The sequence below is a fragment of the Mastigoproctus giganteus genome, chromosome 14, assembly GCF_048544385.1.
Source record: "Mastigoproctus giganteus isolate SK-2022 chromosome 14, ASM4854438v1, whole genome shotgun sequence".
Lineage (NCBI taxonomy): Eukaryota > Metazoa > Arthropoda > Arachnida > Uropygi > Thelyphonidae > Mastigoproctus > Mastigoproctus giganteus.
The window spans coordinates 67484576-67510124 of record NC_143588.1 but is presented as its reverse complement, the minus strand read 5'-3'; the positions used below and the strand labels follow the sequence as shown (position 1 = coordinate 67510124).

The 25549-nt window shown below is 35.7% G+C and overlaps 1 protein-coding gene across 3 annotated transcripts in view; it reads right to left on the bottom strand.

Moving 5' to 3' along the window:
* Window positions 1–25549, bottom strand: part of LOC150075192 (centaurin-gamma-1A-like) — a 287147-nt gene that overhangs the window by 109551 nt on the left and 152047 nt on the right. For all 3 annotated transcript variants that reach the window (XM_090389157.1, XM_090389158.1, XM_090389156.1), the window contains exons 6-7: window positions 23659–23763; window positions 16363–16531 (exon numbers count right to left, since the gene is read on the bottom strand). In XM_090389157.1, the coding sequence (XP_090245283.1) occupies window positions 16363–16531; window positions 23659–23763 (274 nt within the window). The remainder of the gene's footprint in view (window positions 1–16362; window positions 16532–23658; window positions 23764–25549) is intronic.

Below are 25549 nucleotides of genomic sequence, written 5' to 3'. Positions count from 1 at the left end.
TCCTTGTCCATTTTCTTCAATTGAAAGTCCATTTTCATAGAATTCAATTATAAATGGATTGTCCAATATCATAAAGAGAATTTAACTGATATCAGCTACTTTGGAAAGTTGACATTATATGAACTTACTGCTAATAAGTAAGGTAAATATCAGTATTTTCACCTTATTAAGTGATCCAAGTTTACTGCATAATGATTGTTCCAGAAGACTTCTTTTTTTTTTTTTTTGTTTAGTATGCCATCCCCAACTGATCAGTGGCTTTTGGCAGTGGCAATTAGGTCTTGAGCAGATTTACAAAGGCACAATTATGAGAAATAGTGTGTATGGGGCAGCTACAGGCTTTGGCTGCTAATGGTCTAACCCAGTGGTGCACAAACTGTGGGGCGCAACCCCTAGAGGGGTCGCCGGATAGATGAAAGGGGTCGCAGAAATTTTTAAATAATTTTTTTTTTTTTTTTTTTTTTTGTGCATATAGAAGCTATTGTTGTTACTAACCCTGTTGTTAAAATGACTTTTCAATACTGTACATGTAGACATCTTACTACTGGAACTAAATCTGAGATACGAATGAACCCTACTGCTTTTGCAATTTGCCTTAATTTGCTCACTGACCACGGACACAAAAAGCGGCTGACTGATGCAGCTTCTCAGAATACTTCTCAGTACAACTCAGCAACGAGTAGTACCGAGAAGTACTATTCAATTAATCCCTTTGCTGTAATCCCTTTAGCTCTTAATTCGTTCTTGTTATGCTACAGCACTAATTCTCAAATCGGCTAAAGGCCAGAGGTGCGAATGTGCGGTAGCAGTAAATATATATAGCAAGTGTGTTGCGCGCGCGCTTTATTCTGCTTTGTAATTCGGTGCTTTCATACAACTTGGATATGTTTTTCATTCTTCTGCTGCTTTTTCTATTGCACGTTTCATTATTATTATCGTTGTTTTTAAGAAGAAAAAAATACATATTTTACCATGGACAACTGGGTAATCAGAACAAAAAGGCCGAGGAGTGACGACAATAATATTGCTACAGGTACTTCAGAAGCTAATAAGGTAAGAAATATTATATCATGTGAAAATTTAGACACTAACGTTATATCAAGTGAAGTGCAACCACCAATTTCTGGTAGAGAGCCATCATATTCCAAATCAAAAGGAACAAAAAAGAATTGAAAATATCAAGAGGAATTTATGAAGTACGGCTTCACCTACAGTATTGTTGATGACGAGCAACGTCCTTTGTGCATAATATGCTACGAAAAATTGGCTAACGAAAGCATGAAACCTGTTAAATTAAAAAGACACTTGCATACGAAACATCCAGAGCTAATAAAAAAAAAAACTGAATCCTTTTTCAAAAGCCATGACGATGCCATACAAGGTCAGAAATCTTTCATGAAGAAACATACGGCAGTTCCTTGTAAAGCTTTAAGAGCATCGTTAGAAGTTTCGTATTTAATAGGAAAAAATTTGAAATCACATACTATTGCTGAATCCCTCCCTGCTGCAATAAAAATGATTTCAATTATGCATGGAGAAAAGTACATCAATGATTTAAAACCATTCCTCTGTCCAGAGACACAGTCTCGCAGCATATTGCAGTTATCGCAGACAACATAAAATTCAATTTATTAAATCGATTGAGAGAAAGTCCAATTTTTGCAATGCAGTTAGATGAATCCACAGATATTTCAAACCTTGCTCAACTAATTGTATATGTCAGATACTGCTACGAGGGAGATATTTTGAAGGATTTTCTATTTTGCAAAGCTTTGGAAGGAAGAACGACGGACAAGAATATTTTTGATGTTATAAATATTTTCTTTCAAACAAATAATCTGACGTGGAAGAACTGTGTTGCGATTTGTGCTGATGGTGCAGCTGCATTAACAGGAGAAAATAAAGGTTTAAAGGGCAAAGTAAAGGAAGTTGCTCCAAATACAGTTTTTAATCATTGCGTTATACATAGGGAAGCATTAGTAGCGAAGGAAATGCAAACTGATTTGTACGAAGTTTTGAAAGTGCAGTAAGTGCAATCAACTTTATTAAAAGTAGAAGCTTAAATAGCAGACTTTTCACTATACTTTGTAACGAAATGGGATCTGCTTATGAAATGCTTCTTTTATATATGAAAGTGAGGTGGTTGTCCAGTGGTAAAGTGTTGCGACGTCTTTTTCACCTCAAACATGAAGTTTTATTGTTTTTATCAGATACAAATCAGAACCTTGCCCAATTGTTTACAAATCAAAAATGGCTTGGAAAACTTAGTTACCTTGTTGACATATTTGAAAAACTTAATGATTTAAATTTAAATCTTCAAGGACAGGGAACAAATATATTAATACTCAGTGATAAAATAGAAGCTTTCAAAAAGAAGCTTAATCTTTGGAAAACTGAATTTGAGCATAATAACTTTGAAATGTTCCCATGGTTTTCTGATTTTGTTAATAGCAGTAATATTGACATTTTACAATTTAGAGATATCATTGCCACCCACCTGACAATGCTAATTAAGAATTTTTCCAAACGATGTTTCTCCAGAAAAAAAGTTGTATTGGATTCGTGATCCCTTTGCTTTTGATATTTCTTCATGCCCCGAAATTACCATTGAGCAAAAGGAAGATCTTATCGACCTGTCATGCAACGAAGCATTATGTGCTCGTTTCAACATTACAACTTGTGAAAAATTTTGGCTTTCTCTTCGATATGAGTATCCAGAATTATCAAAAATGGCAATACAAACATTGCTACCTTTCGGGTCTACATATTTATGTGAGGTTGGTTTCTCAAAATTAACAGCTATAAAAACAAAACAGCATTCCAGACTTGATCCAGAAGATGACATGAGATTAGCAATTTCAAATACTGAGCAAATATGGACCAAATATTATCAGTTATTCAGGCTCATCTTTCTCATTAATTGTTTTGTTTTGTTATTGTTAATTTTTTATTGTTTTGCTATTATTCATTTTTTTATTGTTTTGTTTTGCAATTGTTCATTTTTTATTGAATTGAAGTTGAATTTTTATTGAATTGTAATTTTAATTGAAGAATAAGAATTATTTGTTGTTTTTACTGTATTAAATTAAACAATTATTTTAATATGTAAATTAAAAAGAAAGAAATGTTTTATTCCTTTCTCGGTACTCGAATAAAATTGTCTACTATAATTTATAAAATGCTAATAATTTATAAAATGACCACATTTTTTCTCTAAAAATGTGGTCATTTTTTCTCTAAAAATGTGGTCATCCCACTGTTGTATTTATATGGGGTGTTCACATCAATTTTATATTTAATAAAGGGGGTTGCGAGCGAAATAAGTTTGCGTGCCACTGGTCTAACCATTGCCCAATATTCAGTGGCAGCTTTAAGAGTAGAAAACATGGACCGACTAATTTGGTAGATAAAAATGAAAATACAGTTGGACCCCCTCTTTAAAAAACTTCCATATAGTGAAATTTTCTATTTAGCAAACTTTTTTGATTTCCCCTTGGTCATTACATTGTAAATAGTTTCCATATAACAAAGAAAATTTCCATATAACTGATTACTCAAGAGCTCAAGCTTGAGACCCTGGCCAACCAGCCCTTTGACTGCTTCAAACCTGGGCAGCAAAGAACTTTCTCATGATATCACCTGCGAAAACCTCATCCATTCTCCTTAAAGGCTCTCTTGACCTGCGTACACCACCCCAAATTAAAATTGATGAGAGCATGATAAAATTGGCGCCACAGCTCAAATATTTAGGTATTCTCCTAGACAGCAAACTATCCTTTCAGCCACACCTTAAATACATCAGAACAAAGATCAGGAACTACTCGGCCCTGGTGGCCAGGGTCTCACGTAGAGACTGGGGCCTCAACAAGAGAACGCTGGCACTCTATTATAAGACAGTTTTCATCCCAGCAATCTCATATGCTTCGGCCATATGGTATGATAAGACCACGCTAGTAGTAAATAGAACACTGGATTCTACCCAACGATCCATCCTCTGCACCATAACCCGTGCCTGCAGTACAGTGAGTACTTCAGCCTTACAAGTAATAGCAGGAAAGCTCCCACTAGACCTAGAAATTGTTAGAATTGGAATGCTCTATTACCTTTCCAAAGGAGTCCCAGTTACCTTCCTGAATTTTACAACTGATCCCACTAATAATAGGAAGGCAGAAAAGTATGCCTACAGAACCACCTGCTGCAGGAGTAGCAAAACAGATGGGCCAGTACCACCAAAGGAGAGATCACCCACAAGTTTTTTCCACAGAAAATAGTATACCTGAAATCACCATCATGGTTCTTCCCAGGACTTCATACAACATACTTAATAACAGGGCATGGCCCTTTCAATGCAAAGCTCACAGACTTTCACAGAAAACCCACATTGCACTTGTGGAGAGATAGAAGACTGGAACCATCTTATGTTTGACTGTCCCATCTATGAAGACCTAAGATGTATTCTGATTACAAAAGTGAGATATCTTCCAAGAGGACAAGAATTTCTCCTCCTTGAAATGGAAGAAGATTATAAAGCATTGTCACGATTTGTCCAGGACCTCTTCACGAGAAGAAGGGTGCAAATTGTCATACACTGAGGAAAAGATGAAATGCCACCCGACCATGACAATCCAAAGACAAAACATATCACCAACCAACATTTCTCCTCTTTAAACGGAAGAAGATTAAAATTGAAAACTTTATGACAGATTGCAAGCGCAACCTCAACAACCTGAACTGCAGTATGGGACTTGTTCCAGGAATGACCCACAACCCTAGAAGTTGACATCTCTTTAGAAGAACTAGAACCTAAATAGAAGACCTACCATGGACTTGACCTCATTGCAGCTCAGCTGCCAACGCCACAGGAGATCCTATACCTGTGCTCTCTTGCACAGTACTTTCTTTCCACTTCCCTGGGGAGGGGAGGAGATGGTTTCACTGTCTCTTCCTCTCCTCGCCCTCCTTTTCCTCCTGGTGGGACATGGGTCTGCCCCACTGACCACAGGGGTTACCTCCTATATCGACCCCTTACTTCCTGTTTCCTCCCCCCAACCTTCAGTCTCTCCCCTACTCTGTTCACTTTCACAGCGTAACCCCACACAGTCTAAATTAAAATTTGAAACTTTGACCTGGGGTCGCCTTCCCTATTGGCTCCATATTTCTGACTTTCCCCCTACTCTGCCTAAACACCAGCGAACGCCCCATACAATGTAAAAAATTGTCAAAATTCCAGCTGCATACAAAAACCCCCTTTCAGTGACTGCTTCCCAATACTATTAAATTATTATTTTATTTTTTATTTTTTTATTATTATTACTATTTATTTATTATTATTTTTTTATTTTATTATTATTATTTATTTATTATTATTTTTTTATTATTTTATTATTATTATTATTTATTTATTATTATTATTTTTTTTTTTTAGGTCCTTGCCACTGAAATCTCAGGAAATTAGGTGGCAAGACCTGCCAGAGTAAATATCTAAACACTGGTGTACCTGGTCTGCCTCCACGAGGCATAGTGTGAACAACGTTGGGCCCCAGCAGGAATCTAGCGGCTAAATGGCCAGAAGAACAATACACGACACTACACTTACAAAATCCATACACTTTTAAATCTCTGGCCTTTACAGTGTTCTGTATTACAGAACAATGCATACCACGCGGAGATGGGGGGAACCCTTGGTACCATTAGACATGAACACACTACAACGAACCGATTTCGACAGTCCCGGGTACAAATTGTTCGCACCTCTCGCCTTTAGGCAATAAAGTTGATTCTGTAGAAAGCACGAAATAAGAGCTAAAAGGATTAAGAATTAATCCCTTCAGCTTTTAAGATCTAAAGCATTAATTCTGAAGAGCATGAATTAAGAGCTAAAACATTCCACAATTTAGTGGTGCCTGTAAAACTCATTCCACCATCTCTACTCTAATAAGAAGTTGCACTGGTCAACTGCTTATGTGTCCACAGCCATTGGCAAAGATTAAGGCATATTCCTGACGTGCACAAAGGCTCTGGTCAACCTGTTTTCTACTGTAAGCATCCTATTAGAGAATTAGGAGAGAATGATTTTCCTTTATCTCGTAAATTCATCTGTTGTTTTGCAGAAATGAGTTTCACACTTTCACTAAATTTCACCCATCTCTGTTTTACATGGTAGGTATAAGTCTCTAAATCAGTTTTGTTTTAGTTACTGTGTTTTATTTCAGACACAGTAAGGTTACTGTAAGTAACCTTACAATATCTAAAACGAAATCCTTGAGTGTAGTGGAAAGAGTGGAAGTGCTTAATAGTGTAGATCGAAGAGTTAAAAAAAAAAAAAAAAAAAAAAGAGAGAAATAAATTGCTTTAAAATTTGGTATCCCTGCCAGTAGCATGTCAACCATTCTGAAAAATCGTGTTTTGATTCTCAAACTGTTTGATGAAATGGGATCCAGTCAGAAGTATGCAAAATTACCTGTATGAAGATGTTGTTGTTGTTATTTGGTTTTTAGGAGCATTAGCAACTAAGGCCATATTGCTCCGGGAATATGCGGTGGTCATTCCCCGACCTTTCCGCATCATCCGTATTTGGTGGTTACGGGCTCGAACCCCGGTCTAATCAAGAAGCGTGTGCTACGCACTGCTGCTCCTTCCCACCTGGCTACAGAGGCACCTGTATGAAGATGTAGATGAAGCCATTTTAAGTGGGTGAAGTTATTCGAAACCAAAACAAGTTGATATCAGGGCCATTAATAAAAGAAAAGGCTATGGAGTATGCATCTCTTCTGGAGCATAAACCCAGTTCTGATTCGGTGGACAAATTTAAAAAGCACCATGTTAAATTTAAAAAGCACTCGAAAAAGTGATTTCTGGTGAAAGTGGAACTGTATTCGAAAAAGACTGTAGCCATTGAAAAGAAACAGTTTTGAAAAAAAAAAAAAAAAAAAAAACTATGGAGGACTACGAGCCCAAAGGCATATTCAATGTTGACGGAACAGGTCTATTTTTTAAATGTTTGCTGAAAAGACACTGACTTTTAAAGGTGATAAATGTTTAGGTGGTAAAAGTAGTAAGGAGAGAATTACAGTTTTGGTTGGTGTAAATATGGCTGGTAATGAAAAAGTGAAGCGTTTGGTAATAGACAAAAGTAAACAACCCAGGTGTTTCAAAGGAGTAAAGTTATTAGAGTTGAATAACTACAACAAAAAATCTTGGATGACAAGTGAAATTTTTGAACAGTGGATTTTAAATTTCGATAGAAAGATGACGAAAGAAAACAGAAAAATTGCACTGATTCTTGACAATTGCCCTGCCCACCTTCAATCGGTAATTTCAAAACTTACAAGTGCAAAGCTAATTTTTCTTCCCTCCAAATATCAACTGCAACCAATAGACCAATGCATTATCAAGAATTTGAAAATGCACTACCGAAGGCACATACTGAAAAAAATTATTCTGAGAATAGAAACCAACTAACCTATAAATTCTGTTATAGATTTGCGGATGTGCATATCAGAGTTTGAGAAAAAGGGTGGAGTTAAGATGTGATGGAAACAACGATTAAGAATTGTTTTGAAAAGGCAAGTTTTGCTAAAATGGCAATTAACAGCAATAAGAGGGATGAACTACTACAAGATACTGAGCAATCTTGGGAAGAACTCCAAGCAAGAGATTTGATCAGTGGAGAAATTGTTCTTGATAAATTTTTAGAATTTGATAATGATGTCATAGTAGCTGAATATCCGAGTGAGTCCAACATTTTGGGGAATATTCAAAGAACTAGTTACAATATCGATGATGAGTTGGACGAAAATGAGGGCAACAAAGGCAATGAAGACAATATTAAACCTTCCAAACATGAAATGTTGGCAGCATTTGAAACTTTGCATCGAGCCTTAAGTGTGACGAAAATGTGACAGAAAATATATTTGAGCATTTAAACAAATGTGAACACTTTTATGGACGATGTACAGTAAAATCCCGTGTACAACAAAAAATAACCAAATATTTTACAAAATAATTCTTAAAAGCGTACTAATATATTGTGCACATTATGTAAGTAGTCATTTCTTAATATGTATGTATTAATAAATTAATTGTTTTAAAATGTTAGAAAATTTATTCATTCCCACTTATTTCTGATTTATTTCCCGTCTTTTAACTATATTTCTTTATAACGAAATTTCTGTTTAACGAATTTTTTACAGTGAATGATCGATTTCGATATATAGAGGCCCAACTGTATATAAAATTACAGAAATTGCTATCTTAAACCAGACTTATTTTACTCACTTTGATACTAAATAATCCATCAAAAATTTTGATAGGTCATCCAGTGTCAAACTGTTCAGTAAATCATAGAAAATATTTTTATGTATGCTGTACTCAATTTCAGATGGTTCTTTCAATAAATACCACATGGTCCATCGTACCACACATATATTATGCGATGATGTGGTGTCATGATCTGTTTCCAGGCTATCAAGGTGCAATTGATTGTTAAACTAAATTACTGTTATTTTTAAAGCTCACACATCTTTTAATATGTCTTTTTGTAACTGATTGTTGATTTCACTTGTGTTACTAGACCAAGAATTATTATTCCTTTCAAAAGTATTCACAGTGGAGGTGTAGTAGTAATGCACACACAATTCACCAGATGTATAGTAATAAAAGCAGATAGGAAAAGGCACAAGTGTCATAATAAATGAATTAATGAAAAGGCATAACTGTGAACAATTCAATAAATTATACCACAGTGCTTCTGTCAGCATATCTTGAAAGTCGGCAATACTGACTCAACTACGACAGATAGTGCAAAACAATCCATTGAAAAGTTGGATAGCAGAAATGCTTCAGTATTAATATGTAGTCACTATGCCCAAAACAGAACCATTGCCAGTAAAATCAAACTTCGGATAATGGAGAATAACATTAGGAATTACACCAGTGGGAAACAGGATGGTGAGGAACAGGACCTGATGGCCATTGGGCCATTCTGTGGAAAACTTCAGGAGCAGGTACAAAAAGTTTCAGAACCCTCTTTCAATACATCAGCCACCATTAGCATTAGTAGTGGCATATATGCAAAGAAGTAAGTTAATACAGCATGACAAAAAAAAAAAATGACACTTCCCATTTCACCTATCCATTCCCTTCAAAAGTTATTCTAGTTTATCTTACAATTTATTTACGCAATAAACTTCCACAATGACAGATGGAAGTTTGTTCCAGCAATCAACCACTTGCTGCTAAAGGCATATTTCATCACATCTATTCTGTAATTGTCTTCCCTCAATTTGAATTTATGCTCCCTCAAGTGAATTATCTGGACAAAATGAAGAATTCAATCAGATCACCTTGTGGGTGTCTCTGGTGCCCAGACGCTGCAATTTGCAAAATTGAAGCCTTTCTTGGTAAGAACACCCCTTTATTCCCTTCACCAATCATATTGTTCTTCTCTATGCTCATTCCAGCAGCTCTACATGCTTCCTAAAATGACACCTCCAGACCTGTATGTAGTACTCGAGGTGTGGCCTGATCATTATCTTATACAAAGGGATAATGACATCCTTATCCCTGCTAGCAAAATTCCTGTATATCATTGACAAAACCCCATGAGCTGCCCTGGCTTCCTGCTTGTACTGTTCATAAAACTTCATATCTGACTGCACAATTACCCTAAGGTCTTTTTCATTCTCCACTACCCCGAGTGTAGTACCACACAGTTGGTACATTTCTCTGGGGCTACAGCTACTCATATGCAGTACTTTGCATTTTTCAATGTTAAACTTCAGTTGCCACTTCTCAGCCCATCTGCCTCAAGTTTCTAGATCCTGCTGCAGTAGCATACTCTCATTACTGTCATTAACAACCCTGCCAACCTTTGTATCATCTGAAAACTTCAACATTAAGCCTGATATACTTTCATCGATATCATTGATAAATACAGAAAACAACAATGGGCCCAACACCAAACCCTAGGGGCCTCCATGAAGAGCAGTGTCCACTGATTACCACTCTCTGTCTTCTCCCATTCAGCCATCCCTTTATTCATAGCAACAACTTGCCCTTAATGCCACCCTGCTCCAATTTGTACAGTAGTGTTTTATGTATAACAGTATCAAAAGCTTTCCTAAAAAAATCTAAGTATACGATATCAAAATTATTTTTTGCATCCAGTTCCTTTGTGACCACATTATAATATCCAATCAAATTGGTCAGACAAGATTTCCCCATAACAAACCCATGCTGTGTCTGAACTATAACTGCAGTCTTGTCTAGATGATCCTGCCTTACTTCTTTAACCAGTGACTCCATTATTTTCCCTGGAACAGAAGTTGAACTAACAGGTCTGTAATTACTCTTGTTACCTATGATCCCCCTTTGTAAATTGGGGATACATTCACACATCTCCAGTACATATGGACTACACATGAATCAACGATGTTCAGAAAGCTCTTCCTGCTGAAGTGTACAGTCTTAGCCAAGAAGTTTGGTGGAAGCAGTCTGATGGTATGCTGCTGCTCCGGCTAGTTCAGATTTGGTCCATTGGTTGTAGTGCTTGAAACCATGAAGCTATGACCTACTCAGATTTCTTAGACAATTATAAACTACCTACACCGTGGAACTACTATGGAAGTGGGCAGTGTTAGTATCAACATAACAATGATCCATGTCAGCAGCAAGGATGATCATATAGGACTGACTGGCTTGTGGAGGGTGATATCAAAAGTTGGACTAGCTAGTCAGAGCCTGGTCTCCCACTGAACACCCATGGGGCAAAGTGAAGGACTGAACTAGGCTGCAGACAAAACAACCTTTTTTCCAAACCATCTCTGGCAATTGCTTTGAAGAAGAAATGGAAACAAACCTCTGGCTGAAACCTACTGGAAGTTGGTAGAAAGAATTTTAAGGAGATCAGGCCTCCGTAGCCGAGTGGTCAGGAGCGGGAGTGCAGTAGCACACGCTCTTTGAGTAGACCGGGGTTCAAGCCCCTGACTGCTGAATATGGTCGATCTGCCAACCCGCACTGGACCAGCGTGGCAGATTATGGTCCATTTTCCCTCAGCATGAATTGTTGAGGAGGCTTCCATCCTGCAGTGGGTTGATAATGGCTGCACTTTACTTTTTTTATTTTAAGGAGGGTTGAGGCTGTCATAAAGGGGGAAAGTAGTCATACTATGCATTAGGTTTTTGGACTAGAAGCAGTGTATTAAATTAACCAAAGACAAAACAATAAATGATAAGTTTGTGATTAAAAACATTTTTTATAAAACTCTAGGAAACTATAGAGAAAAGAACAGATTTGCTACTGATTATGAAAAACAAATTGAAGGGCATTTTGGAAGCCTCTATTTCCATTCTATAAATGCGAAAGGCACAATTCAGAAAAATTATGGCAAATTAGTTATACATTTTACAGAGCACCGAATGTAACAGTTCCTGTTTATTTATTTAAATAAAAACATGAAACAAGGAATCATCCAAATTAACAAATTGGATGTAACACCCCTCTTAAGAAGTTCTCCTAAACAACTCAGGAACTTCTCAAGAGAAGTAAACTAGTTATACTTATTGATTTCATCAAGTTTTTTTCTTTTTTCCCCCTAATTAGGAATCAAAGCCTGGTGAAATCAAGTAATCAACTGGTGAAGACTGGTTATTGGTTATTAAATGATGATTTCTGGGTAAGTTCCAAAGTTATGTATTGCTCTGAAAAACTAAATATAACAAAAAATAATTATTCCATATGTCACTGGGTTTCTGTTTGCTGACTGTCTTCCCACTGTTCACAGATGCTACGATTTCTTCTTTGCTCACATGGTGGGAGCTTCTGCATCCACCTCAATACAAACAGCCAGATCATTTGCTCCAAGACTGCCACCAAGTTATTACAAACAGCCTTTTCTTCTTGTTCTGAAAATGCAACTAATTCCAGATTATTATATAGCAGTGATCTTGTCTTTTCTAATACATTTTTCCCAGCAGTTTTCAGTTGTTGTTGAGCTTACTTTCTCCTATGCTAATCCAATATTTTACGCAGTCTTTCATCGTTAATGTTTTCAGAAATTCTACAACTTGAATTTCTGAGTTCACAACTAGCAAGGATCACCATATTTGATTTTGAAGGCTTGAATAATGCCCAAATCCATAGGCTGAATTAATGCAGTTGTGTTCCTTGGCAGAAGCGTGACTCTCATCTTGTCATTTTTCGATTTCAAGATATCAGCTGAAGAATGAGCTTGGTAGTGATCCAACAATCATCAGAGTCTCTTATTCAAGTTTTTTGAAAGCAAGTGGCATCTCACCAATGGTAAAGGCTCATTTTCAAACCACAAAGTAAAAATATTACTCATCATCCAAGCACTGAAGTTATTTTTATAAATCACACATAGTGATTTCATGTTTATGTGCAAAAAACACTGGGTGCTTCAACTTTTACTGATGCACAATGGCTTTAGCTTGTGATTTAGTATTGGTATTAATAGTAGAAAATGATACAAGAAAGCAAGCTTATACAGCATCAGCTAAAAAAAAAAAAAAAAAAAAATCCATTTCAACTATTGGAGAATAGTTTGTCTAGTTGTTCCTTGAATTTATTCAAACTATCCACTTCCACAACAACAACAAATGGAAGCTTGTTCTGGCAATCAACCACCCGTTGGCTGAAGGCAAACTTCTGCACATCTATTCTACAGCCATCCTTCCTTAATTTCAATATATGTCTGCCCATGTGCATAGTCTGAGCAAGAGGAAGAATTCCCATCAGCACTGGGTTTTCTCAAGCCATTCAAAGCCTTAAGCACTCAATCAGATCAGATCGCAGGTACCTAGTCTCCATACACTACAATTTGCAGAAATGAAACCTTTCTTAGTAAGAGCACCCTTTTGTTCCCTCATCAATCTCATTGCCCTTTCTCTGTATCTTTCCTAAAATGAGGCTTCCAGAGCTGTATGCAGTACTCAAGGTTTGGCCTGACCATATAAGGCAATGGTCAGGCCACACCTTGAGTACTGCATACAGGTCTAGAGGCCTCATTTTAGGAAGGATGTAGAACTGCTGGAATGGGTACAGATTTTTCAGTCTTGTTTGCACACAGTAATTCTCGCTTTGTTGCTTTTTATGCCCACTTTGTTGGGGAGAAGTTTAGAGTACAATGCTGTTTTCACAGCTGTACAACTGTTCATATATGAATTCACCATATTGAATCACATTATGCAAAATTCAGGATTTTGTGGTGTATTTATTTCGGATGCCCTATAATTTACCATGTTTTGAGAAAACTAAATCAAAACCAAACTGCCCTGTCTATCTTAGTGCCAAAGTGAAATCATGTAATTTCTCCATAAATCACTTGTCAAGTTGTATATTTTTGTATATAGCACTTGGCAAAAAGTAGCCATATTCCCATCCAGAGGTAACTGTTTGTAATTAACATTCCACTGATAAACTCTTTTACTGCATCTCTAGCTGAGGGGAGAAACTGGGTATCTACAGTAATTAGTCTCTGACAAGTCCTATTATTTACAAAAATTACTCTGCAATTGAATATACTGAAGCAAATATATAGCCAAAGCTAATTTTTAGCTAATATACCCACTTGGAAATATGGTAGCAGGATGTACAATAGATATGAGTATATACAGTATTCACTTTTTCCAGTTTCCACTATGAAACTACTAGTTCTTTGAAACACTACTTTTTTTCATAATTCATTTTGGGGAACATGATCATACACTTGGTATATCTGAAACTGAAGTACGAAAAGGAGCGTTATATCAGGGTTGCACTGTAGTGTTAGCATTAGCAGAGGCATATGATGCAAGAAAGCAAGCTTATACAGCATCAGCCAAAAAAACCCTTCCCATTCACTCCAAAAGTTTGTCTAGTTCTTCCTTGAATTAATTTAAGCTTTCAACTTCTACAATGGCAGATGGAAGTTTGTTCCAGCAATCAACCACCCACAGGCTAAAGGCAAACTTCCACACATCTATCCTACAACTGTCTTTCCTCAATTTTAATTTATACCTCCTCAGGCAATTATTCTGAGCAAGAGGAAGAATCCCATCAGCATTGAGCCTGCTCAACACATTCAAGGCCTTATACATCTCAATCAGATCACCTCGTAGGTGCCTAGTCTCCAGACACTGCAATTCGCAGAACTTGAGCCTTTCTTGGTAAGAGTTGTTTCCCTCACCTTTGTTCACCTCACTAATCTTGTTGCCCTTCTCTGTACTCATGCTAGAAACTCTACGTCCTTCTTAACTCAAGGTGTGGCCTGACCATTACCTTACACAAAGGAATAATCCCCTCCTTATCCCTGCTAGCAAAATTCCTGTATATCATTGACTAGACCCCAAGGCATGCTCTGATAGCCTGTCTGCACTGCTCAGAAAACTTCATATGTGACTGCACAATTACTCCAAGGTCTTTTTCATTCTCCACTACCCTGAGTGTAGTACCAAACACTTGGTACATTTCTCTGGGGTTACAGCTACTCATATGCAGTACTTTGCATTTGTCAATGTTAAAATTCATTTGCCACTTCTCAGCCTATCTGCCCAACTTTTCTAGATCATTGGATTGTTATCTCCAGGCGCATAATAGCCTTAGACTAATGCGCCAATAAAATCATAATCTAATATAAACTAATCTAACATTGGATTGTTTGTCTCATCATTGATCTTTTCTAGATCATTGGATGTCAAATTGGTTCTCCAAATATAATTATATTCAATGTGAAATAGTGAAATAATAATATGTGAAATAGTATTTAAATTAAAATGAAATAGTTGTTTGTTATTTGGTTTTTAGGAGCATTAGCAACTAAGGCCATATTGCTTGGGGGATATGCGGTGGTCATTCCCTGACCTTTCCACATCCTCCGTATTTGGTGGTGACGGGCTCGAACCCCGGTCTAATCAAGAAGCGTGTGCTACGCACTGCAGCTCCTTCCCACCTGGCTACGGAGGCGCCTAAAATGAAATAGTATTTAACTTAATGCTTCTGGAAACCCAGTAGGCAACTTGCTATCTATGAATTCTTTTTGGAGCTAGCAGAGTTTTGAATATTTTAAGGAAACATGCTTTGGTGTTGGGAATTCATGACAGAAAATTGCTGCCCACTAAACTAAGTCCGCAATTTATTAAATTTATTTATAAATTCATACAGCTTCTGATGTGGGTATATTAAATATTTGAAGTAAATGTTTCAGTGAATCATATCAGTCTATAAATAAGCTCAATAGATGATGTATAAACTTGCACAAACTTACTTTTTTTTTTTTTTTTTTTTACTGTATGTATAAAACATCTTATTGTAAAGTTTTATGGGCTCAACTTATTTTGATGTTCAACACATAATGTCTCTGACCTTGTCTCTTATTGGCCTTTTGTCATGATCACTGACAATGGAGGGGTGGTGTTTTGACTTGCATTCCTAGACTATCAGCAGCATGAGTAAGAAGTTGAAAAATATGTATTTTATTTTTCGAAATAAATCTTTAATTATATTAGATTTTAATAAAGTAGAAATTATTTTATTAATCTTAATTGCTTTCTAAATTGAGAGAGAGAGTATCATCCCTAGATAGTATATTGTATGCATTGAAACTTTCATTGCACTGGAAATGCATACATTTCCAGTGCAACGAAAGCTTGCAGAATAAAGTTTGCTTCTTATTTTTATTGCTAACTGAAATATTATGAAACCTATTCTCACAATAGGTGTTTATCAAGTCCATATTCATTAATGAAAAAATTCCAACATTAATGTAGTTTTGCTATTTTTTGCAAAAAGGAAAGGATGGAGAAACTCTATGGTACTGCCTCCACTATGATAGTGAGAGAGAAAAAACAGGTCAAATTGAGTTTTTGACTCAATTTGACCTGTCAAAGAGGAATTCTCTATCATAAATCTGGAGAATTAGCAACTACTGAATTTTAAGTAAATTGAGGTTGCATCATGAAACATACACTACTATATTTATTTTAATCATAAATAATCAGACCAATATTCTTAGTATTATTTATTTATATATGCATTATATCCTGTTTTCATAAAGAAGATTATGCTAACATTTAAAATCTGTCAATGAATGGCTAAATACACTTACCTCCCCAATGTTTCTGCTATAAGAAAACATTACTTTTACTCCTCTTTTTTTTTACTGAGGTTCAATCTGTCTATAAAATCATTACTATTTTCATATTAATCATTTTATACAATAATTATTAAACTTAAGTAAATTTAGGACAAACCCTTCATGCTACATTCAAAATGAGGCTATCTCTACTTGTATTATACTGATTAATACTGATAATTATTATTAGAAGTAGTACTTTTAGCAAACTAAATAAAGCAGTAAGATATACCTCCAGCTATGGATAAACTACTGAGATCAGAAGCTAGTTCATTCACATGATGAGAAGAGGCACTAAGTGAAGCTCCCTGTGGCCGAGAACCTCTTGGTTTTTGGCCAGGAATTTTTACAGTGGTATGCATTAAAGGAATTTCCTTACCATGGACATCATCCATATAATCCTAAAAGAAATTTAATATTTGAAGAAACTATACATGCATAAACTAAATTTAATAATATTTTCTTTTCTCCATATTTAATTACATATTTAATTACAACTTTAAAATACTTAAAAATGACAGTTCAAAGTGTCCGAAGAAATATATAAAATATCTGGAATTATACTGTATAAAAGGCAGACTAAATGTGTGAAACACTGGCCAGTATTAGTGAAAGATTGATATAAAAGGATTTGGTTTAAGTTTTTTAGCATTATTTTCAAGATAACTCAGGCCATAAAGTGTTCGTATGTTGTGTGTGTGTGTGTGTGTGTGTGTGTGTGTGTGTGCGCGCGTGTGTGTGTGTGCGTGTGTGTGCACGCGCGTGTGTGCACAACTGAGAGTTTCACTAGAATAACTGAAGATGACTTTTTTTTTAACACTGATAAAAACATGCCATTTGAAAAAATATCACTGTAATTGTGCAAGCAGTTCTGATTTTTACTTTAGAGAAATCAAAGCATGATCATGACTAATCTAGTTGTCAAAAAATTCGTGAAAGTGCAGCTAATAACAAATACTTGTATAATTATAGTTTTAGTTATGCTAATGATATTTATGAAGCAGCTGCCAAAATACATTACTCTAAATTTTCATATTCTGAAAGTATTCTTATTTCAAGTTTTTTATCTTTAGCATTTCAATGCTATCCTATAATTATTGCTCAAACATCCTATACAAATACCAAAATTAAACTTGAAAAATTACCAATTAAATGAAATATAATAAAGTAAAATTAATTTAGTCATTGTTATTTGCTGATCGTATTTTAAAACTGTTTGTTTCTGTAACAGAAAACATGATCTTCAAATTGAGAGAGGTATTTGTCGTTAAAATTTTTCTTTTTTATATTCCTTTTACAAAATTAATCTAATAAGGTAAATTTTTACTTACTAAAAAAACTAATAAATATATATAATTATATTCATATACAGTCGATTCCGGTTATTTGGGACACATCGGGACTGTGCATTTTGGCCCGATTAAGCGGCTGCCCCAATTATCCGAAGTTTCACGTAAATAGTTAAAAATACAATTTACCCCCCCCCCCCACCTTTACAATTAGTTCACTGTACAATCAAATCACGTTACGACGAACTCAAAATAGTAAAGTACCGTTCACTATACGATGTGCAGTAAGCGCCGGTCATTATGATCACGTTTGTGAATTGAATTTTAATTCTATTAAACAGCGATTCTAATTAGCGAAAATAGGAGGAATATTATCCACAGGCTATAAAAGTAAAGATATATCAAGCACAAATTTACCCTTTATTACCTTACCAATTAAAAAATTAAATGATACGTGAAAATCGGAAGAATATACGTGATAATCGGAATAATTAATACGTACTGTAATATGTACATACTAACTAAACTAGTTGACATTTCTGTTCACTGACATTTGTTGGTGGGGACTGAAATTTAAAACAGTAAAAAGATAAGCAATCAATAACAAAGAGGGCACACACAAATTGCAAGTAACACAACACGCGCAAGTGAGAACGGAGTAACAAATTAGGAAGCTTTAAAAATAGGAATGAAGAGAAGATTCTGAAAATTATTATTTTTTTTTTTTTGATTGAAGATTCCATGGAAGTGTAAACACATTTTACCATAATAACCCACAGAATTCCAGCTGTCGGTATTATCGCAAATTCAATAAGATCGAGTTTACTGTCCGTTTATGATAGATTGCACTAACAGAAAAGCCTAATAAACAGGTGATTGCTAATTGTTTTTATTGTTTTATGGTTGTGACCTCCAAAAATCCGACCGAACTATGTGGTACGGTCGGAGACAATCGTAGGGTAATCTCCAGTGCTGAGGTCTCCTGCCCCGATTAAACGGCATTTTGTCCCAATTAAGCGAAGTAAACCCTGGCTATTTTCTCGATTGGTTTTTGTTTTTTAAGATTTGCCCCAAATAAACGGCTGCCCCGATTAACCGGTGGCCCAAATAACCGGAATCCACTGTATTTTTACAATATAGTAGATACTGTCTCTATTCTGGGCTGTCGGGATTATGGGCTGTTGGGATTTTGGGCCAGATCCGTAGAATAGATGTGCAGAAATTTGCCTTTAGCCAGCAGGTGGTTAATTGCTGGAACAAACTTCCAGCTGTCATTGTGGATGTTGTTAGCTTAAATAAATTCAAGGAGGAATTGGACAAACTTTTAGAGGGAATGGTTGGAAAAAAAAAATTTTTTTTTTTGGCTGATGCTGCATAGGCTCATATGCTTGCTTTCTTGCATCACATGCCTCTACTACTACTACTACTACTACTATTATTATTATATTATAAGAACAAATAACAAACTGACATAAATAAATAATATAATGACTTGTAGAAAACTTTATTAACAGTAAAAACTTTACAGCCAACTGCCCCCCCCCCCCCCAAAAAAACACCTCTCAGATGAACTGAGAACGATTATGTTTCCTAATTATCCTGCACAAGTTCAAGGAGACTCATTTTACGGTTCACAAGTTACAGTAATAAACATCAACATCATGAACATTTGCATCAAGTTTGATTAAAGATTCTAAAATTTGAAAATTCTAGATGAACAATTTACACACAAGAATTAACAAGCAAACAAAAGTATAAAGACATTTTTCAAACAGTAAGCAGAACAATAACTTTTCACTTGGAACAAAACTGCCAGATATAATTAAGCATTATTGAAAACAATGTTTAAGTTGTCTCTTTTAAGATAAAAGGCCATTTTTGGGCAGAAAACTGTTGCTATAGAGCTTGATCAAAAATATACAGTATAAGTTTGTTTGTTGTTTGGTTTTTAGGAGCATTAGCAACTAAGGCCATATTGCTCCGGGATATGCGGTGGTCATTCCCTGACCTTTCCGCATCCTCCATATTTGGTGGTGACGGGCTCGAACCCCGGTCTAATCAAGAAGCGTGTGCTATGCACTGCTGCTCCTTCCCACCTGGCTACGGAGGCGCCTGCAGTATAAGTAATTTGGTACCTGCTGTTTAGGAGGTGATATGATAAACTCCTAAGCTTTAGCATGATGAGTATAATGAACGACTGTACAAACATATAGAGGGGCCAATAAATCAGAATGTTTTATAATGGTCAATGATAACTTTCCAGATATTGACTGGACTCGGGTTGGTCACTCACACAATAGCAAGACTTCTGGATTTTCTGGATGACTGTTTCCTATAAGAGCATGTTAGAAAGGCAACAAGAGAAAGCAATGCCCTTTTAATGTGTGAAGTGACCCTTCACACATTAAAAATCTACACATAAAAGACTCACTATGTGGCAGTGATCACATTGTACTGTTATGGGATTTACTTAAAGACAGAAGTACTGTCAAAGGCAGAGAAAGGGCTTTTGGTTTGGTTAAAGATGACTACAGTGATATCAGACATTTTTAAATTCTATGCAGGAGGACCAACTGATGAAGTTACCAACAGCAACAACATTGGATCCCTCAATGAGAGACATTGAGGGATCCAATTGTAGAAGCTACTAGGCTTTTTATGACAAATAAGATATACTGTTCAAGGCTTAAATCTAAATGGATGTCAGATGGACTGGTGAGAGTTGTGGCAAAGAAGAAAAATGCATGGGATTCATATAAATTATCAGCCGATAGACAAGCAAGTCACAAAAGAAGCTATGAAAGCTAAGGCAGATTAAGAGAAGTCTTTGGTAAAGAATGCAAAGAAAAGCAGCAAAGGCTTATTTACTTAAGAAAAAATTAGAAGGAAGGGACTAATCACGTTACTCCATTAAATATGATTTGGTTTGAATGTTTATGATAATGCTCAGATTTCTCACAAACTGAATGGGTATTTTGCATCTACAATTCACACACAAGGAATTTTTTAGGGATGGGTGTGTCAAATTCTAAAAGGGAGCTGAATAATTTTGTGATAACTGAGAGGAAAGCGGAAAAGAAATTATTGAAGCTAAACAGCAATAGAACTTTCAGCTGAAGTTACTGCTATTGATAAAGGGGTGGTTGAGTGAGAGAAGAAAGAGTGGTAATCAATGGACCCTGCCCTTCTTGGACTAATGTTATTAGCGGAGTCCCCAGGGTTCAATGCTGGACTAAATGTTGTTTTCTACATTTATTAATGATACTGATAAGTCATTCAAGCTTAATGTCTAAGTTCACAGCCATACAGTACAAGGAACCCAAAAATCCTTGCACCACCTTTGTCCAAATGAATACCAACTCTACAAAATAGATTCTTTCTACCTACAAGTGTGGCACATGCTGATAGAAATTTCACTACCCCCCCTGCTATGTTCAGATGACGTTACTATTACTACTACTGATAAAGGGGTGGCAGTGTGGAAGAAGAAACAGTAGTTATCAATGGACTCTACTCTTCTTGGACTAATGTTATTAGTGGAGACCCCCAGGGTTCAGTGCTGTTCAGGGCTCAGTATTGTTTTCTACATTTATTAATGATATTGATAAGGCATTCAAGCTTAATGTCTAAGTTAACAGATGATAAAAAGGTTGGCAAAGTGATTAATGACAGTAATGATATGCTACTGCAACAAAATCTAGACAACTTAGGCAGATGGGCTAAGAAGTGGTAATTGACGTTTAATGTTAACAAATGCAAGGTAATTCGTATGGGTAACAGTAATCCCAAAGTAATGTACCAACTGCTTCGTAGTGGAGAATGAAAAAGACCTGAGAGCACAGGTGCAGTCAGATATGAAGTTCACTGAGCAGTGCAGAGAGGCTGCCAGGAGAGCTAATGGGATTTTGTCAATAATATACAGGAATTTTACCAAAATGGATAAGGAGATGATTATCCCATTGTATAAGGCAATGGTCAGGTCACATATTCAGTACTGGATACAGGTCTGGTAGCTTTATTTAAGGAAGACTGTGGATCTGTTGGAATGGGTGCAGAGAAGAGCGATGAAATTAGTGAGAGGAGTTCTGCAAATTGCAGCACCTGGAGACTAGGCACTTGTGAAGAGATCACATTAAGGCATTTAAAGCTGGCTTGGAATGGGTTGAGTAAGCTCAGTGCTGATGGAATCCTTCCCTCTTGCTGACACATGAGGGGGCATAAATTTAAATTGAGGAAGGAATGTTTCCAGGGTAGATGTGCAGAAATTTGCCTTGAGTCAGCAGAAGGGATGATTATTGGAACAAACTCCCATCTGCTGCTGTTGAGGTGGACAGTTCGAATAAATTCAAGCAAGAACTAGACAAACGGTTAGAGGGGATGGACAAGTCATATAGGAAGTGTTAGTTTTTTTTTTTTTTTTCTTTCTTTTTTGGCTGATGCCATATAAGTTTGCTTTCTTGCATCATTTGCCTAATACAAATAAGTGGTGTATATAACCTTTTATTTATGTATGACTCTGTGGATAGTCTTTCTTTGACCTCAACATCAATATTATTTTTGAAAAGATATGAAAATCCAATGTGTTCTTTAATTTTCAATGATGTCATTTTTTAAAAAACTTTAAAATGCGAGGTGTGGCAATAAATATCCTGGACTGGTGCTGTTGCAGTCATATTTGCTGAGTTTTAAAATAAATAAAAGTGGTATTTTGTAGTTCAAATTTCCTCCAACAGATGATGGTACAGAGATTGTTCAATAGGCTGACAGATTACATGAATGAAATGAAAAAGCATGAAATGTTAAAAACTGTTTATAGTGATGAAATGTTAAGTCATACTAGTGTGTTTGAATGGTATAAGCAGTTCAAAGACAGATGTGAAGACATTCTTGATGACCCAAGAAGTGGGAATTCATCAATCTCTCGATATGAGGATAGAGTTGCAAAGGTTCGGGAAATTGTGGCAAGAGATCACTGTTTGATCCTCAGAATGATAGCTGGTGAGTTGGATGTTAATAAGATGATTTGTAAAAATCTGCATGAAGATTTAGGGAAAAGGAGGGTCTATATAAAATTTGTGCTGCATAGCCTCATGGATGAGTAGAAGCAACAAATTTTTTTTTTTTTTTAGGAGCATTAGCAACTAAGGCCATATTGCTTCGGGGATATGCAGTTGTCATTCCCTGACCTTTCCGCATCCTCCATATTTGGTTGTCGTGGGCTCGAACCCCAGTCTAATCAAGAAGTGTGTGCTACGCACTGCCACTCCTGCCCACCTGGCAACAGAGGTGCCCGCAACAAAGAGTATCATCATGTGAAACTTCATTCAGACTTGTCAAGAGAATCCTAATTTTTTCAACTGTATTGTCACTAGAGATGAGTGCTGGGTGTTTCAGTACAACTGAGAGACAGAGCATGCATACCAAGGCTCAGAAAGTTTCATTTACAGAAGTCCAAGATCAAGGTGATGATGATGATAATGTTTTTTGACAAGAAGGGTGGGATTCACAAGTAATCGGCACCTGAAGGGGAGAGGGTCAATGCTGTGTTCTTTGTACAGGTGCTTCAAATATCACTGAAGTGCATTTCTCAAGTGAAGCCACAATTTCAAGAGAAAGGCAGCTGATTCTTATTGCACAACATTGCTTCCACCCTTTCCACACTTCTCGGGAATATTTTTCTGATGAAACATTCCATTGTAGAGATCAATCATCCACCCTACTCTCCTGATCGAACATCAGCAGACTTCTTCCTCTTTCCCAAAGTGAAAACTGTCCTCAAAAGAAATAAATTTCAGGATGATGGAGATATAAAGAAAAATGTAACTCCCAAACTGAACTTCATCTCTTTGGACACCTTCACTGACTCTTTTAGAATGGTGAAATAAGTGCATTCAATCAGGTGGCAATTACTTTGAATAAAAATAAAACCACTTTTGAGCTCCTTCACTTTGTGTTCTTTTTTATTGCACCAGTCCGGAACTTTATTGCCACAACTCGTATCACAGATATTTCATTTCTCTCATATCCCATCGAAATAATAAAAAGTTAACATCTAAATTATACACTTTCCCTTGAATTATGAATATAATATGAGATCATACATTCTCATTATCATAATTTCATGGAGATTTTACTCAGTACTTAGTAATGCAAAAGAGTAAATTATTCAGGAATGTTTAACATTTATTATACAGCAATGGTTTAATATATCTAATGAAATTAATAAACAGATCACTTACATGAAGACTAGGGTGATATGTTAAGCGTCCATCATTTGTTAATGTTACATATTTTTTCTTCCATTCCTTATTCAAAGTCTTACTGCTCCTTTTATAGAGATAACCCTAAAAATAAAACATGTATTTTAAATTATTTCAGTGATATATGTATTCCATACTCATATACTATTTGTCCAATATACATGCATATATCCGCAGTTGCATACAGTTTTGAGTCTTTGATGAACTATGATGTTATCCTTGTAAATGATTATTACAACTGTACACTCCTCTGAATCTTGTGAATGCCCTGGAGCATCAAAAAATTTTTTTTTCATTCATTTATGAGATTAGAAACTAAAACAATACAAAACAAATAGTTTTGGTTTTGCTAAGGTATCATTTTGGCAGTCTGAAACACATTGCTGTTGTGGTTATTTGTTCTCACTTTTTGTTCTAGTTTTAGCAGAACAATAACTTGTAGAAGAGTTTTTACCAAGTGGTTAAGATGAGTGAAAAGAGAAAAAAAGCAAGGGTACTCCTGCAACTGGTGAGGTGAAAAAGAAAAGATAAACAGTTACTTTTGAAAAGAAAAAGAAAATGAAAATAATAATAAGAGCTGAAAGTAGTGAAAGTGTGGATCTACACTTTCAACAGTAAGTACAATAGTGAGGGACAAAGAACAAAATTATCAAACATGTGAAAATGAAGATGATTGAAGAACCTTGTGAGGTCGGGATTTGGATGCATAGTGATTTCTTGCTCGCACCGACCAAGTGAAAAGAATTCAGTTAGTAAGTGAGAGAGTAAACACAGTAATACACATAAAAAAAAAAAAAAAAAATCTGACACATCAGATTTTTTATGCATTACTGTGTTTACTCTCTAACTAATTAAATTCCTTTCACTTGGTCGGTGCAAGCAAGAAATCACTACGCATGTGAAAATGGGTTTGAACAGTCAGAAAATTACTTCTATTTGCATATGCAGTATCATAATGGAAGAAAGGGAAAGACTTGAAAATACGGGTTGGTAAAAAATGTATGTATTGAATTTCAGTTAACCTTCCAACAATTCAAAAGAACGCAATTAATGATATCTAAGAGCATTTGAAGACTTGTAGGAGAGAAGCTGATGGTGAGAATAGTAACTTGGATCCATTTAATGCAAGTTGGGTATGGTTTAAAAAATACAAGATCTCTGCAGGACCATAATATTAAATTGACAGAAGCTGCTAATTAAGATTCAGAAGCAGCCACAGATTTCCCCAAAGTTATTGAGATAGGGGGGCTACAATGGCAGTCAGGTGTTCAACATGGAACAAATGAGATTATTCTTTAAGATGCCTGAAGTACATACACTGCAATTGACAAGAAATTTCCTGGTTTTAAAGGTGCAAAAGATTGTTTGACCTTATTAATACAAGGTAAATGGTGACTTAAAATTTATATAATATTTAAGATTAAAATTTATATATATTTATATATAAATATATATAAATTGGTGTATAATATATATAAATATATATAAATAAATATAAAAAAAACTGGTGACTTAAAATTTAAAGCCACTTTTAAGAGTATCATGGTGAGGTTTCATGGTTTCAAAGTCTTCACCACAAGTGATTTCGAAATTGAATAAGAAATCACGGATTACTGCAACTTAACTTTGTTCCTAGAATGGTTTCCACACTATTTTTACTAGAAGTGATGGGACGGAAGCAACACCTCTCATGCAATTTTGGAAGGGATATAACATCCTTATGGAAGTAAGAACATTGCTTCAGCCAAAAAGGTGTCAGGCAATTCACTAGGATGGTTTGTTTGAAAAAGCTTTGTTCACAGTTTTTCTATGACTATGATTTCAAGAAAGCAAAAAAAAGTTAGAGAAATTATAGATATGGTGAAGTACC